Source organism: Desmodus rotundus, chromosome X (genome assembly GCF_022682495.2).
Source record: "Desmodus rotundus isolate HL8 chromosome X, HLdesRot8A.1, whole genome shotgun sequence".
Taxonomy (NCBI): Eukaryota; Metazoa; Chordata; class Mammalia; order Chiroptera; family Phyllostomidae; genus Desmodus; species Desmodus rotundus.
In genome coordinates, this window is record NC_071400.1 from 63,629,648 (window position 1) to 63,643,982 (window position 14,335).

The 14,335-nt window shown below is 37.8% G+C and overlaps 1 protein-coding gene and 1 long non-coding RNA gene across 3 annotated transcripts in view; one reads left to right on the forward strand and one right to left on the reverse strand.

Moving 5' to 3' along the window:
- The window catches only part of FAM120C (family with sequence similarity 120 member C), a 233,795-nt gene that overhangs the window by 101,523 nt on the left and 117,937 nt on the right, over window positions 1–14,335 (forward strand). The window contains exons 20-21 of the mRNA XM_053916879.2: window positions 382–596; window positions 9,839–10,041. Coding sequence (XP_053772854.1) covers window positions 382–596; window positions 9,839–10,041 — 418 coding nt within the window. The remainder of the gene's footprint in view (window positions 1–381; window positions 597–9,838; window positions 10,042–14,335) is intronic.
- LOC123480173 (uncharacterized) overlaps window positions 1–14,335 on the reverse strand; it is a 38,927-nt gene that overhangs the window by 2,831 nt on the left and 21,761 nt on the right. The window contains exon 4 of one of the 2 annotated variants that reach the window (XR_008425971.1): window positions 8,331–9,935. The exons of the other annotated variant lie outside the window; for it this stretch is intronic. This is a non-coding gene — a long non-coding RNA (uncharacterized lncRNA). Of the gene's footprint in view, window positions 1–8,330; window positions 9,936–14,335 lie in introns of those variants that run through there. 2 annotated transcript variants of the gene reach the window in all.

Sequence of the window (14,335 nt, forward strand, 5' to 3'; positions counted from 1 at the left end):
AAGGAACTATTTATAATTCTAAATATTATCCCCTTGCTATATAATGCAAATACTTTGTGTTTATACCTGCAGTGTATAATAAAGAAAAGGTTAATATTATCAATGCTATGTGACTTTAAATTTTGTTTTACTGTCTTTCACTATATTGAAGTTTTAGAAATTTGCTCTTGTCCATTTGTTGACTTTTTTCTTTATGTCTGACTAATTTATTGGTATGCTTAAGAAGACATTTCCCATTTTAAAATTGTGAAAAAAATTCTGTATGTCCACATTCTTAACCTAAATCCCTTGTTAAATTTTACTTGTACTGGGGTAGCATTTTTAGCTCATCTGTGTGGTACCAGTAGCATTAAAAAAGATTTCTGCATCATTTTTATTTAGACATATTCAGGAGGTGGTAAATCTTCAAACCCAGCAGAACAAGGAACTACAGGAGCTCTATGATCGCCTCCGGGCGATTAAAAATGGCAAAACCTCGTCATCAGAGATTGCTCTTCCACCCGTGTCACCACCACGTAGACCAAGGTCTTTCAAAAGCAAACTTCGAAGTCGCCCCCAGTCGTCGACCCATGTGGACAGTGGTGTGGTTGCTACAGGTAAATCTATTTTAAAGGTGAATTTTTTAAAAAATGCATAAAGATGACCAAAATTAGAAAAATAATTGTTTTTCTTAAGCTAAGATGATTTAAAGATGTACACTTTCTGAGATCCTTTTCTACCTTGTTTGGTATAGTTCTTTTATGAAATAATGGTGAGGGTAGATGAGAGATTTTGGACACCAGGTAAGTGTGTTTCGTGTTTTTATTTGGGTAATAAACACCTGAAGGCCCAATTTTCAGTTGCCAGAATAGTTTTGAAATTTTAGCAGTCAATGGGAGCTGCTGGTCTAACACTTAGAGTTTGTTGCTAACAAAGATGATCTTAAAAATATAGTCTGTTGTAAGATCTTTATTATTTATTTTATGAGAATATTAGAAAACACACTTTTTGGGTTTTTACAAAAAGATCAGTCTCTACTGAACTGATAAAGAAGTGGTTAATTAAGTCAGACTTCCTTCGTTACATGTGCAAAGTCAAGGTGGTGGTTGAAGGTTAACTGTAAGGATATATATGAGATTCCAACAGATTTTGTGATAGGCAGAATAATGGTCCCCCCAAAGATATCTATGTGTAGATCCCTGGAACCTGTGACTGTGTTCCTGTATATGGCAAAGGGGAATTGAGGTTATACATGGGATTAACAGTGCTAATTAATGGAGTTTGAAATAGGGAGATTTTCCTGGCTTATCATAAGCATCCTTTAAAGTAGAAGAGGGAGACAGAAGGGAGTGTCAGAGAAAAAATGGGAGGTGGGAGCAGTGTCAGAGAGATGGAACACTCCTGGCTTTGAAGATGGAGGAAAGAGGGACACAAACCGAGGAATGTAGGCAGCCCCTAGAAGCTGGAAAAGACTGGGAAAGAGATCTCTAAAGCTCCCAGAAGGACAATGCAGCCCTGCCAACACCTGGTTGTAGCACAGTAAGACCCATGTCAGACTCTAACCTACAGAACTACAAAATAAAAAAATTGAGTTGCTTTAAGCCACTAATCTGTGGTAATCAGTTATAGCAACAGTAGAAAATGAACACAGAACTCAAAAACAGGAAGTCTACTTTGATGATCCACAACAAGCTTGAACTGAAAAGCAGACTTACATGGAGGGCACCTTTGGAGGTTTAATAGCAAAAGCATATGGATGTTCAAACTAATGCTCTACAATGGGTGGCTATACTTTAGTCTGGTTTGTTCCCAAAGGACTTGTTCATTTTATTTTTTTAATTGTATAATTTATTTTTAAAAATATATTTTATTGGATGCTATTACAGTTGTCCCATTCTTTTCTACCCTTTATTCCCCTCTGCCCTGTACACCCCCTCCCACCAGCATTCCCCCTCACCTAAGTTCATGTCCATGAATCATACGTATAAGTTCTTTGGCTTCTCCATTTCGTACACTATTCTTAACGTCCCCCTGTCTATTTTCTACCTACCATTTATGCTTCTTATTCCCAGTAATCTTTTTCCCTATTCTGCCCCTCCCACTCCCCACTGGTAACCCTCCATGTGATCTCCATTTCTGTGATTCTGTTCCTCTTCTAGATGTTTGGTTAGTTTGTTTTTGTTTTTAGATTCAGTTGTTTTATTTTATTTTATTTTATTTAAATTTTAATTTAATTTAATTTAAAGAGAGGGAGACAAATATCTATCCATTGCCTCTAGTACACACCCTGACCAGGAACTAAACCCACTACCCAGGCATGTGCCCTGTACAGGAATTGAACTGGTGATCTTTTGCTTTGCAGGACGGTACCCAAACAACTGGGCCACACCGGTCAGGGCTGATATTCTCTATTTTAGCCAATCTACTAGGTGTGTGGTGGTATAATATGGTGGGTTTAATTTTTATTTCCCTAGTGGTTAGTGATGTTGAACATCTTTTTCTTGTGCTTATTGGCAATTCACATATCTTTTTAGTGAAGTACCTATACATGTGTTTTGCCTTTTTAGTATCCTGTTTTTTAGAAGGATTTATAAAGTGTTGGTGTTAATTCTTCCTTAAATGTTTGGTAGAATTAAACAGTAAAGCCATCTCGGTCTTGGTATTATATGTTAGAAATTTTAAAACTACTAATTCAGTCTCTTTGCTTGTTAAAGATCTATTAAGATTTTCTCTTTTCTTGTTTGCAATTATATAGAAATCTGACTTTTTCATCTAAGTTATCTAATTCATTGGCATACAGTTGTTTATAATATTCTTATCATCCTTTTTACTTGTGTAACATTTGTAATAGTTTCCCCCCATTCTTTTTTGATTTTAGTAATGGGAGTCTTCTCTATTTTTTTCTTGGTCAGTCTAGATAAAGGTTTGTCAATTTTGTTGATCTTTTCAAAGAATCAACTTTTGGTTTCATTGATTCTATATTGCTTTCCTCTTCTCTATTTCATTTATTTTCATTCCAATCTTTATTATTTACTTCCTCCTACTTGCTTTAAGTTTAGTTTACTCTTTTCTAATTTCTCATTCTAAAAATTCCATACCTAAAAACATTGACTTTTATCAATTTAATTATATATGTAGTACTGATGTAAGAAATGTCCAAACACATAAAGAATTTTAATAAAAGTTTATTTGAGCCCAAACTGACAACAGTTTCTGAGAAGCAAGATCCAAAATGCTCCAGAGAACAACAGTTCTTTAGTTCCTTTTATGCATTTGAAATTAAGGAGGGAACATAAGAAGATTACATGAAGGTGGGAGAAAGCAAGGCAGGGATTGAATTGGAAAGCAAGGCAGGATAGTTAAGATTATGTGTTGTCTTTCAGGGTGGTTATGCCTTCCTGAGTTGTATTATTTCTGACATTTCAAAGCTGTGTTAACTTAGATGTATAAGAACAATGGATAGGGCTTGCTTGAAAACCTTTCACTAAAGAAGTTACAGGCCTGGTGTGTGACTACCCACCATGACCTGCCCAGAACACGTGTTAAGAAGCACTGCCTTGCCCTGCAGGGTGTCTCAGTGGTTGGAGTGGCTTTCCATACACCAAAAGTTCATGGGTTCGATCCCTAACCAGGCTACATACCTAAGTTGCAGGTTCAATATCTTGTCAGGGAGCATACGGGAGGCAAGTGATCGATATTTCTCTCTCACTTTGATGTCTGTCTGTCTCTCTTTTTCTCCAATCAATAAACATATTTTGGAATAGGGATTAAAAATTTTTTTAAATTATTTTATTGTTGTTCAATTACAGTTGTCCGCATTTTCTCCCCACCCAGCCAAACCCACCTCCCTCCCCTGCTTCCACCCTCCCCCTTGGTTTTGTCCATGTGTCCTTTATAGTAGTTCCTGTGAACCCTTCTCCCCACTGTCCCTTCCCCCCTCCCCTCTGGCTATTGTTAGGTTGTTCTTAACTTCAATGTCTCTGGTTATATTTTGTTTACTTTTTTCATCTGTTGATTATGTTCCAGTCAAAGGTGAGATCATATGGTATTTGTCCCTCACCGTCTGGCTTCTTTCACTTAGCATAATGCTCTCCAGTTCCATCCATGCTGTTACAAAGGGTATAAGCTCCTTCTTTCTCTCTGCTGCGTAGTATTCCACTGTGTAAATGTACCATAGTTTTTTGATACACTCGTTTGCTGATGGGCACTTAGGTTGCTTCCAGTACTTGGCAATTGTAAATTGTGCTGCTATGAACATTGGGGTGCATAGGTTCTTTTGGATTGGTGTTTCAGGGTTCTTAGGGTATAATCCCAGCAGCGGAATTGCTGGGTCAAAGGGCAGTTCCATTTTTAGTTTTCTGAGGAAATTCCATACTGTTTTCCACAGTGGCCTCACCAGTCTTCATTCCCACCAACAGTGCACTAGGGTTCCCTTTTCTTCACAACCTCACCAGCACTTGTTTGTTGATTTGTTAATGATGGCCATTCTGACCAGTGTGAAGTGGTATCCCCCTGTGGTTTTAATTTGCATCTCTCTGATGGCTAGTGATGCTGAGCATCCTTTCATATGTCTCTGGGCCCTCTGTATGTCCTCCTTGGAAAGGTGTCTGTTCAGGTCCTTTGCTCATTCAATTGGATTGTTTATCTTCTTGGTGTGGAGTTGTGTGAACTCTGTATATTTTATATATCAAACCCTTGTCTGAGGTATCATTGGCAATTATATTTTCCTATACTGTTGGTTCCCTTTTCATTTTGCTGATGTTTTCTTTAGACGTGCAGAAGCTTTTTAATTTGATGTTAGCCCTATTGTTTAAGAGTTATATACTTTCTGTAGGACCCTGACTAGTAAACAGTGTCTTAACAAATTAAAACGTAGATTTGTTTATGTTGGCCACTCTGACTGGTGTGAGATGGTACCTCATTGTGGTTTTAATTTGCATCTCTCTGATGGCTAGTGATGCTGAGCATCTTTTCATATGTGTCTGGGCCCTCTGTATGTCTTCCTTGGAGAAGTGTCTGTTGAAGTCCTTTGACCATTAAAAAAATTTTTTTAAAGAAGCACTGCCTTAACATATATAGAGGGATCCACACCCATCCTTCCCTACCCACAATTAATGCCTGATCTGTGACAAACGTTAACTGATGCATGGTATTGCAGTGTAATGGTGTCCACAATGTAGGTGTGTGGTTACTTTAAAACATGAGCACTATGCTAAGTTGTGCAGAAAAGAGAACATAGCAGGCACAAAGACTGATATCTTTAGAAAGTTCTGCTTCCAAAAAGTTTGCCGTTGGCTGATGTGTATGAACTTGGTTTCACTCTCTTCCCTAGCTGATTAATGTAGTTCACTTGCCTAGATTGTTGGTACAAATAATGTGATTTATGCTGAACACCTGCTTTCATTTGTAGAGTCTGGAATTTTGGTACATGCTAGTTGGAAGGTGACTAAATGACTAATTCCCAATAAAAACCTTGGGCACTGAGTCTCTAATGGGCTTCCCTGGCCAGAAACTTGTACATGTGTTCCTGTGTTTTTTTGTTGCTGTGAGAAAAGAGCGTGCTTATGTGTGCCCCTTCACAACAGGAAGAGAGTGCAAGGAAGTCTATGCATAAATTTCTCTATATTCCCGTGTCTGTTTTCCTTGCCAATCTTATCATGTATCCTTATTTTGTAATAAATTTAGCTGTGGATACAACTATATGCTAAGATCTGTGAGATCTTCTATTGAATTCATGATTCTGTGTCTGGTTTGGGGGATCCTGAAACATAATAACATTATATAAATTCGATTCTCTGAACAACTCTAAGGTAGGTAGAACTTAGTTCCTGTCTCTTAAAAGCAAGGAGACTAAAGTTGGTGAAGTTAAGCAACTTCCCTAGGAACTGGGTTCGTAAGAGAGGGAATCCATGTATGTCTGAATCCAAAACCTTAGCTTTTTACTATTATTCTGCATTGCCTCTCAGTATCACAAGTTGTGTTTGCAGCGGGTTGAGAGGAGGCAATGGAAGATTGTTCAAAGTAATAGTGGTCTGAGACTGCTTCATATAAGAGGTAGAATTTGACTTGGTCTTGAAGGATAAATGGACAGACAGCATTAAAATTGATAGAGTGGGAAGAGTATCGTTAATAGAAATGCATGATATAAAGGCATGAAATGGTAACATGCAAGAGTTATTTGAGAGAAAGGAATATATCACTTGAGTGAAATGGAGCATTTACAAGTAGGGTTTTTTTTCCCCATACTTAAAAATAAATTTGGGAGCAGCAGGAACTGGAGGCAGCTTGCTTTCTACTATGGCAATGTTTTGAAACAGCCTAAATCAGGTGAGAAAACAGAGCCAAAGAGGCTAAATGACAAATCCATAAAAACTGGGATATTGGAAACATCTTCCAGTCAAGATGGCGGCATAGGTAAACATGGCTCGCTTCCTCACACAACCACATCAAAATTACAACTAAACGGTAGAACAACCATCACTCAGAGACCTCAGAAATCAAGTTGAATGGATGTCTGACAACTATGGAATTAAAGAAACGATATCCATCCAGACTGGTAGGAGGGGCGGAGACACAGAACAGGCTGGTCCCACATCTGTGTGTGGTGGATAAAAATTCAGGAGGGCCCTGGCTGGTGTGTCTCAGTGGACTGAGTACCAGCCTGTGAACCAAAGGGCCTCCAGATTGATTCCCACTCAGGGCACATGCCTAGGTTGTGGGCAAGGTCCCCACTGGGGGGTGCTTGAAAGGCAAGCACACATTGATGTTTCTTTGTCTTGCTTCCTTCCTCTTTCTCTAAAAATAAATAAATAAAATGTTTTTTAAAATATTTGAGTGGGATATCTCGGGAGTGAGGAGTCCCGAGATAACACTATGCACATTAACCCATTTAATCCTCATAACAAACCAGTAAGGGATATTCGGTTTTTACCTACATTTTACTGATGAGCTTAGTTAGGTATCTTGTCCATGGTGTACTGAAATGAATGACATTCAAACTTAGTTCTATGCAACAACCCGAAGGAAATAAGCACAAAAATACTTCTTAAGAAAACCTAGGTGGCCAAAAAATGCTGGCACTAATGTGTATATATTTTTCTGGCTGTCTTCTTTTTACTCCTGCCCGCTGACATTTTTCCAGGGTAAAAATACAACATAAAGGCTGTAGCTCCAAAGTCTTCCCAACATTGCTCTGCCATTTTTTCCCTCACTGAAGTTGGCAGAGAATTAAATGAATGTGCTGAGATATAACAGGAAAAAGTGATGTTTTTTTAAAATATATTGGTCTTTTTTTAAAGATTTTATTTATTTATTTTTACACAGAGGGGAAGGGAGGGAGAAAGAGAGGGAGAGAAACATCAATGTGTGGCTGCCTCTCGCACACCCGCTACTGGCGGCCTGCCCCACAACCCAGCCATGTGCCCTGACAGGGAATCGAATCAGTGACCCTTTGGTTTGCAGTCCAGCACTCAATCCACTGAGCCACACCAGCCAGGGCAAAAAGTGATATTTTTATTACAGGCTGATTAGTGTGTCTTCGGGTTTTAAGTCTTAGAAAAGTAGGAATTTCAACAAGGTTGGTGTCATTTTGGAACTTCATGGTTGTACCAAATTAGTAAACATTATTTTTATAAAACTCTTTTGTATATGTGAATATGTTCCAATTAATTCATTAAATTCTTCTTAATCAATTTTTACTATTATGTTAAATTTAATATTTAATCTCCTTGAATCTAAGCTTTCAGTATTGCAGAGTTCATAGAGAATTACAGACTATATATAAGAAATTATTGAGATAATCATGTTCTTCCTTATTAAGCAATTTCTACATCCATTTCCCAGTTTATGGGATAGGTTGGCATGGTACAATGGACAGCACCCTGTCCTAACAGTGAGAATACCTGGGTTCTAGCCCCCGTATATAACCTTAGCTTTTTACCTGGTGGATTGCTAGATCCTCATCTTCCCATCCAAAAATAAATCAAAAACAAAACAGCTATGCTTGCTGAGCCTATATCACAGGACTGTTATGAGTTGTAAATTAGATAAAGAAAAGTACTTTGAAAGTGTTAATATGGCGGATTCTTGCATTATCTTTTGCATTTTCTGTATTTTTTCACAATTAAAAAATGTACCATAATATACAAGAAATTTTCACATGCTTATTTAAATAAATCCCTGGAAATGTTATTGTACTTAACTTTCACACCTTTATTTCCTAATATTTATTTTAGACCCACTCCGTAAGTTTTGGCTTGCAAACACTCAGAAGAATTGGAACTTCATGAATCTTTTCTATGTGAATGATTTAGTAAGCTTGTATAATAGTACTATAGTATTTTTTCCTTTTATTGAATTCATTGGACTGACATTGGTTAATAAGTACTAAATAATTTCAAGACTTAGTGTGATGTTCAGATTTAAAACTTTTTCACTGATGTCGATACCTGTAATTGATTTCTTTCACCTTTTTTGGACATCTTGTCCTCATGACCCCATGAAGCTTGAAAACTGTGTGCATCCTGGTTTCTGCTATCTAGATACACATCTTTTTATCCATTACAAAGAGAAATATCAGTTAAAAAATTAAATGAGATTCTAGTTTTCTGAAGCTTATTGCAAGTCAGTAAGGTATACTGAAAAGACAAAGTTTTTCTGGGCCTCATTTTCCCATTATAAAACAAGTGGTTTGGATCAGATTTCCAAGGTGCTTTCTACTTTTAACATTATGAGATTTTTTTTATTGGTAACTCAGAATGCAAAGTATTTTATTTTTAAACTTCTAAATCTGAAAACAAGACAGCCTAGGTTAAATAATACAGTTTTCCAAAGCTGAGTGTGCTCATTTAGAGCTCAGTTTTTTAGCTTGAAGTACAAAAACAACTTTCTAAAACTCATAGGCAAGAACACTACTGTTTTGATGATCTGTGATTAGATGAACTGATCAATCTCAGTTAGCAACACCCCTTTTTTTCCTGTTGATAAGGTTTTAAAAAATTCTAGAACACATGCATTTTTCTAGTCTTACACCAACAATTTCATTCCAAATGTCTCCTGAGAGGCATATACCATACACAGGAATCCATCTTCATCCTTCTCACTTTCATATACTTCCGAAATTGGTGTGGGTACGCTCACCATGCTGTGCCCAGTCACTAACAGGAAGAAGGCTTGATTAGCATTGAGTTGTAAGCGCCTTCTAATTATTTTGATGAGTTCACTCATGTTGAGGTGATCAGGTACAAGAAACTTGGTTTTGTCCAGGACAGGAAGCTGCTTCTCACCCTTGTATCGTTCTGTTATCACTGGGATTTTGGTCAGATGCTGCTCTCGGATAAGTCGGACGTCTTCTACTCTTTGTTCAAAGGTGCTCTTCTACTCTTTGTTCAAAGGTGCGATGCTGCTTTTGAAGGTCTTTTCCGACAGCATGGCGTGGGAGGCTTAGAAGGGATGGTGAGGCAGACGTTTCCGGCAGCTTCAGGTGGCAGCAGATGCGACAGTGGTGACAGCGACTTCTCTTGTTTCCACATTATGAGATTTTTAAAAACTCTTCTAAGTATCTATCTTAGCAAACTGATGAAAAGAGTAAGGTTGACGCTAATTTTCAAGAGATACTATTTATTATATTTGATTTATACCTAGGATGACCATATAGCCCGCCATCCAAACAAGAGGAAACTTTTGAGAGTGAAAGTAGTACTGTTAGTAATTAATTAATCCAGGACAACAGCCTTAAACCAGAACTTCCCCACTTAAACTAGAATGTCTGGTTATCCTGTCAGTTGCATTGCTGTCCAAGGAAGATTATTTATTCATAAGTTTTCATTCCTTTTCATGGTTTCCCTGTTTTTTCTTATAGATCCACTATGTGTGGAGAGCAATACAACATCATGCCAGCAATCTTCAGCTAGTAAAAAAGGGATGTTCACAGATGACTTACACAAACTGGTGGATGACTGGACAAAGGAAACAGTAGGAAATTCTCTTATTAAGCCAAGTTTAAACCAACTTAAGCAGAGTCAACACAAATTAGAGACAGATAACTGGAACAAAGTACATGAAGTAAGTTGTTTACACCCGATCCTCTTTATTTATAAGATTTAAAATCATAAAAATTGATTCACTTAGGCATAAGGTTACAGTTACTATTGATAGAGTGATGTGACTTGACAGCATATAGACGTTTACCCTTGTCTAGATTTATTATGTCTTTAAACAAATTATCTTTTAGACCAGGGGTTAGTAAACTTTTTCTGGGAAGTTGTCAGTAATTATGTTCAAGCTTTGGGGTTGCAACTACTCAACTCACGTTGTAGTACAAAAGCAGCCATAGACAATACATAAATAATACATGTGGCTTTGTTCCATCAAAATTCAGTTTGCAAAAAGAGGTGGCAGGCCTTAGCTTGCTGACCCCTGTTTTAGACTATAGATAAAAAAAAGTCAAATATCAAAAAAGAAAGTGTCTGGAGTGAGGGTTAGTTAATTCCATCCTATGGTAAAAGAATAGTTTGGGTTTTCAGAAGAAGCTGCCTTATGGTATACATCAGCATTCTTAGAGCCAGTAAGTTACCTTACTCAATATGAAAAACAATTTTAACACTCTCTAAGCCGGAATGTTATAAAAGACATTTAAGCTTATGGACACAATGCCTATTTAATTGCATATGGCCTTATCCAGGTATACATGCAATTGAATTGCAGAAAAATGTCCACAGTGAATTCTGGAGTGGAGAGAATGGAGTCTCACAGAATATGTGTGTGTGTATAGTATTTGTGTATAATTGCATATATTAGATATATGTGTATATGCATAGGAATAGGAAAAGCCATTAATGGTACCATTAACAGTATGCTGGATGGTGGGATGTGGGCCTTATTTAATTTGTACTTTTCTGTGTTTGACGTTTTAAAGTAAGCATTATTTTTTCATAATTTGTAATTCTATTAAAACATGAATCAGGGCTTCGAATCTGGACCCTCATTATTGAAAAAGATACCTGTGTGTTTGTGTGTTATGTCTGTGCACATAAATGTATGTGTATATAGTCATTACACGTAGTTTGGTAAAGAAAGTCTGAAAATACATTTAGTGTTAACATTAAATAAAAATTTTCAAAAGCCTAGATTTCTCAAACTAGTTAGCAGAGTATATGCTTTTGGGGGCTCTGTATGTTTATGTTACTCCTGGCTCCTATTTATACATGGATAGTATCACCATTGTAAAAATTGGAAGCCTTTAGAGGCAAATTTCAAGGCATAAATACATTTGTGCTGCCATTCAGAATGGAGGATTTTGTTGACTAGTAGTAGGAAGGTGGTTAATTGGGGTGTAATGGGGAATATTTGAAGGAAGAGTCAGTAGAAAATGGAGTAAGAAGGAAGTTGGTGAAGGTCTTTAAACAGACTTACGTTCTGGTGTCAGCTCAGTCATTTACTAGTGTGACTTCAGACAAGTCATTTGTGCCTCAGTTTTCATGTGTTTAAAATAGGGATAATACCTACTTGCCTTGCAGGGTCGCTGTGAGGATTAAATAATGTAACACCTATAAAGCACATAGCACATGACAGTACCCTATATGGTAACTATTTTTAGATTCAGTTGCTTATGTCTCTGTGTGGAGAGCCCATCTCACTGTCGGATGTCCTTGCATGTTACGGTTCTGTAGCCTTACTTTGCAAATGTTGTCACAATTATGTGCCAGGTCCTTTACTATGTGCCAAGCTCTCTGCTAGGCACTGAGTTACCAAGGAAGAACAAATATGTTCCCTATTCTCATGGAACTTTACTCTGGTGGGACAGTTAGATGTGAATAGACTTGTATAAATAAATATAAAATTGCCGTTGCAATGAGGACTACATGGAGATACAATAAGGGACATTTGACCTAGTAAAGGGAAGTCAAGGAAAGCTTCCCTGAAAAAGTGATGACGGAGCAGAGATCTTAAGGATGAGCAGGTGGTAACTGGGTGAAAGGAGGAGGAAATAGGATTCCAAGCAGAAAGGACAGCATATGCAAAAGCACTGTATGGGGAAAGGGAGCACGAAGCGACTGAAAGTAGGCCAGTTTGGCTTAAGTGAAAGAGAGCAGAGAGGAGTTGGTGCACAGTCAATCTAAGGAGGTAGGTAGGGTCTTAAAAGTGATAATGATAAGGAACTTTGTCTTTATTTTGAGGAAGATGGATAGGCATTGATATCTTAGGGTTGACATGATCATATTTGCTTTTTCAAAAGATCACTCTGACTTAGAGCATGAAACAAGGATATTGGGGGTAAGGGTAGATGTTGGTAGAGCAATTACGATTTAGTCACAGTAGTTCAGATAAAGAGAAGTTGAGATAGAAAGAAGTGAACAGATTCCAAGAAATGTTTAAGAGATAAAAATGGACGATATTTAGTGCTGGGATGAAGGTATGGCAGAGGAGAGGTGTCTATCATTCTAGCATACCAGTCACCAAGATGGAGAGCGTGAGCAGGCAGTGTGTTTTGGTAGAGGAAAGATCACATGTTTGGTTTTGGTCATTTGAATCTGAGGTGCTTTTGAAATATCCAAGAGAAGTTAAGTATAATAGGTCATCTCCAATTCAGTTTTTTAAAAGTAAAAGTCACATTGTTATTACTTGTAAAATAATGTTTGTTATAGAATTTAATCAGTGCAGAAAAGTACAACTTTTAAAATAATGCCTTTAAATCCCACCACCCAGAAATAATTGTCACTGACTTTAGATAAATATCACTTCAGGTATCTTTCTATGTCTGTATATGGATACATGGAAGTACATTTCTAAAAATGTAATCATACTACAGGTGCTGTTTTGAATCAGAAGTATTAAATTTAATGTTTAAAAGATTTTATTTATTATTTATTTTCAGAGAGAGGGAAAGGGAGGGAGAAAGAGGAGAGGAACATCGATCAGCTGCCTCTTGTACGCCCCCAACTGGGGAACCTGGTGCACAACCTAGGCATGTTCCCTGTACTGGGAATCGAACCAGCAACCTTTTGGTTCGCAGGCTGGCGCTCAGTCCACTGAACCACTGCAGCCAGGGCTAAATCAAATTTTACTTGAACAGAGCAAAAACACTGGTATGAAGAAGGGATTGCTGAAATTTAAATAAATGTTTTTTTCACCTCAAGAGATAATTGTCATTTATTCTTGAGTCAAGCTCAATTACCCTAACTTTAGTTTGAAACTTTAGTTGAAAGGATTTTAGCTTGATCATTCAACCTAGAAGAACTAAGCATTTGTGGCTGATACCAAATTCTCCTTTAAGTGAGAATTACTTACTTCCATTAGACTTATTATTCCCATACGCATAAGATTTCAGTATACATATGCATAATCACAATACAATATGATAAAAAGAGTCAGTCAGGAATATATTTTCTTAATACTGCCAAAAACATAATTGTCTTGAGTTTAAATTTCCAAAAATATAACAGAAATGTCGGAATTATTTGAGATAGTGAGTAGAACAGGGTAGGGTGGTGGCATTTATTAAGCACCTACTGTATGCCAGGCTCTTCCCCATGCCACATTATATCAGGCTCTGTCTCCAGAAAATTACATACTGTAATAAGACAGTCTGTTGTCTGTGGTGCTGAGTAAGAGAATGCAGGAGATAGAAAAGTAGTGCTAGACTGAGGAAAGGAGACACGAAAATGAACAGAGATTTTTTTAAGCAGGGGCCTTGGAGTTAGCTGGAACTGTGTTCAAATCCTCACCTATTCATTCCCGTAGTGTGTTTGTTAGCTGTTACCAAATTTCAGCTTCAGTTTCCTCATGTGAAAATGCCTACCGTGCAGGGCAGTTGTGAAGATGAAATGGGTAAGGTATGTAACTCTGCTGAGCACACAGAATGGCACTGCAGAAACGGTAGTCACTCATAGTCATGATGGAGTAGTTAGCCAAAAAGAATAGGAAGGAATATAGATGGATAAGAGCATCTGCCAATAAACTGATCTTTTGTTTTTATTTTTGTTTTCATTAGAATACTCCATCTGCTCTGGGCTACACACCAACATGGATGTCTTCTCTGTCCCAAATCCGCGGAGTTGTCCCGACCTCCTTGCCACAAGGACTCCCACTCCCTTCGTTTCCTGGGCTATTGTCATCGTACAGAATGCCCCATGTTTGTCAGTATAATGCTGTGGGGGGGCCAGGGTACCCAGTACAGTGGGTAGGAATTTCAGGAGCACCACAACAGCCTTTAGTGATTCCTACCCAGCCTGGGGGACCATTCCAGCCGGGGATGAGTTTGCAGGCGTTTCCAGCTTCATCAGTGCAGAAGCCATCCGCCATCCCTCCTGGTCCCAAGTGAATCAGAGTAGATGATGAAGAAAGAACAGGGAGATTT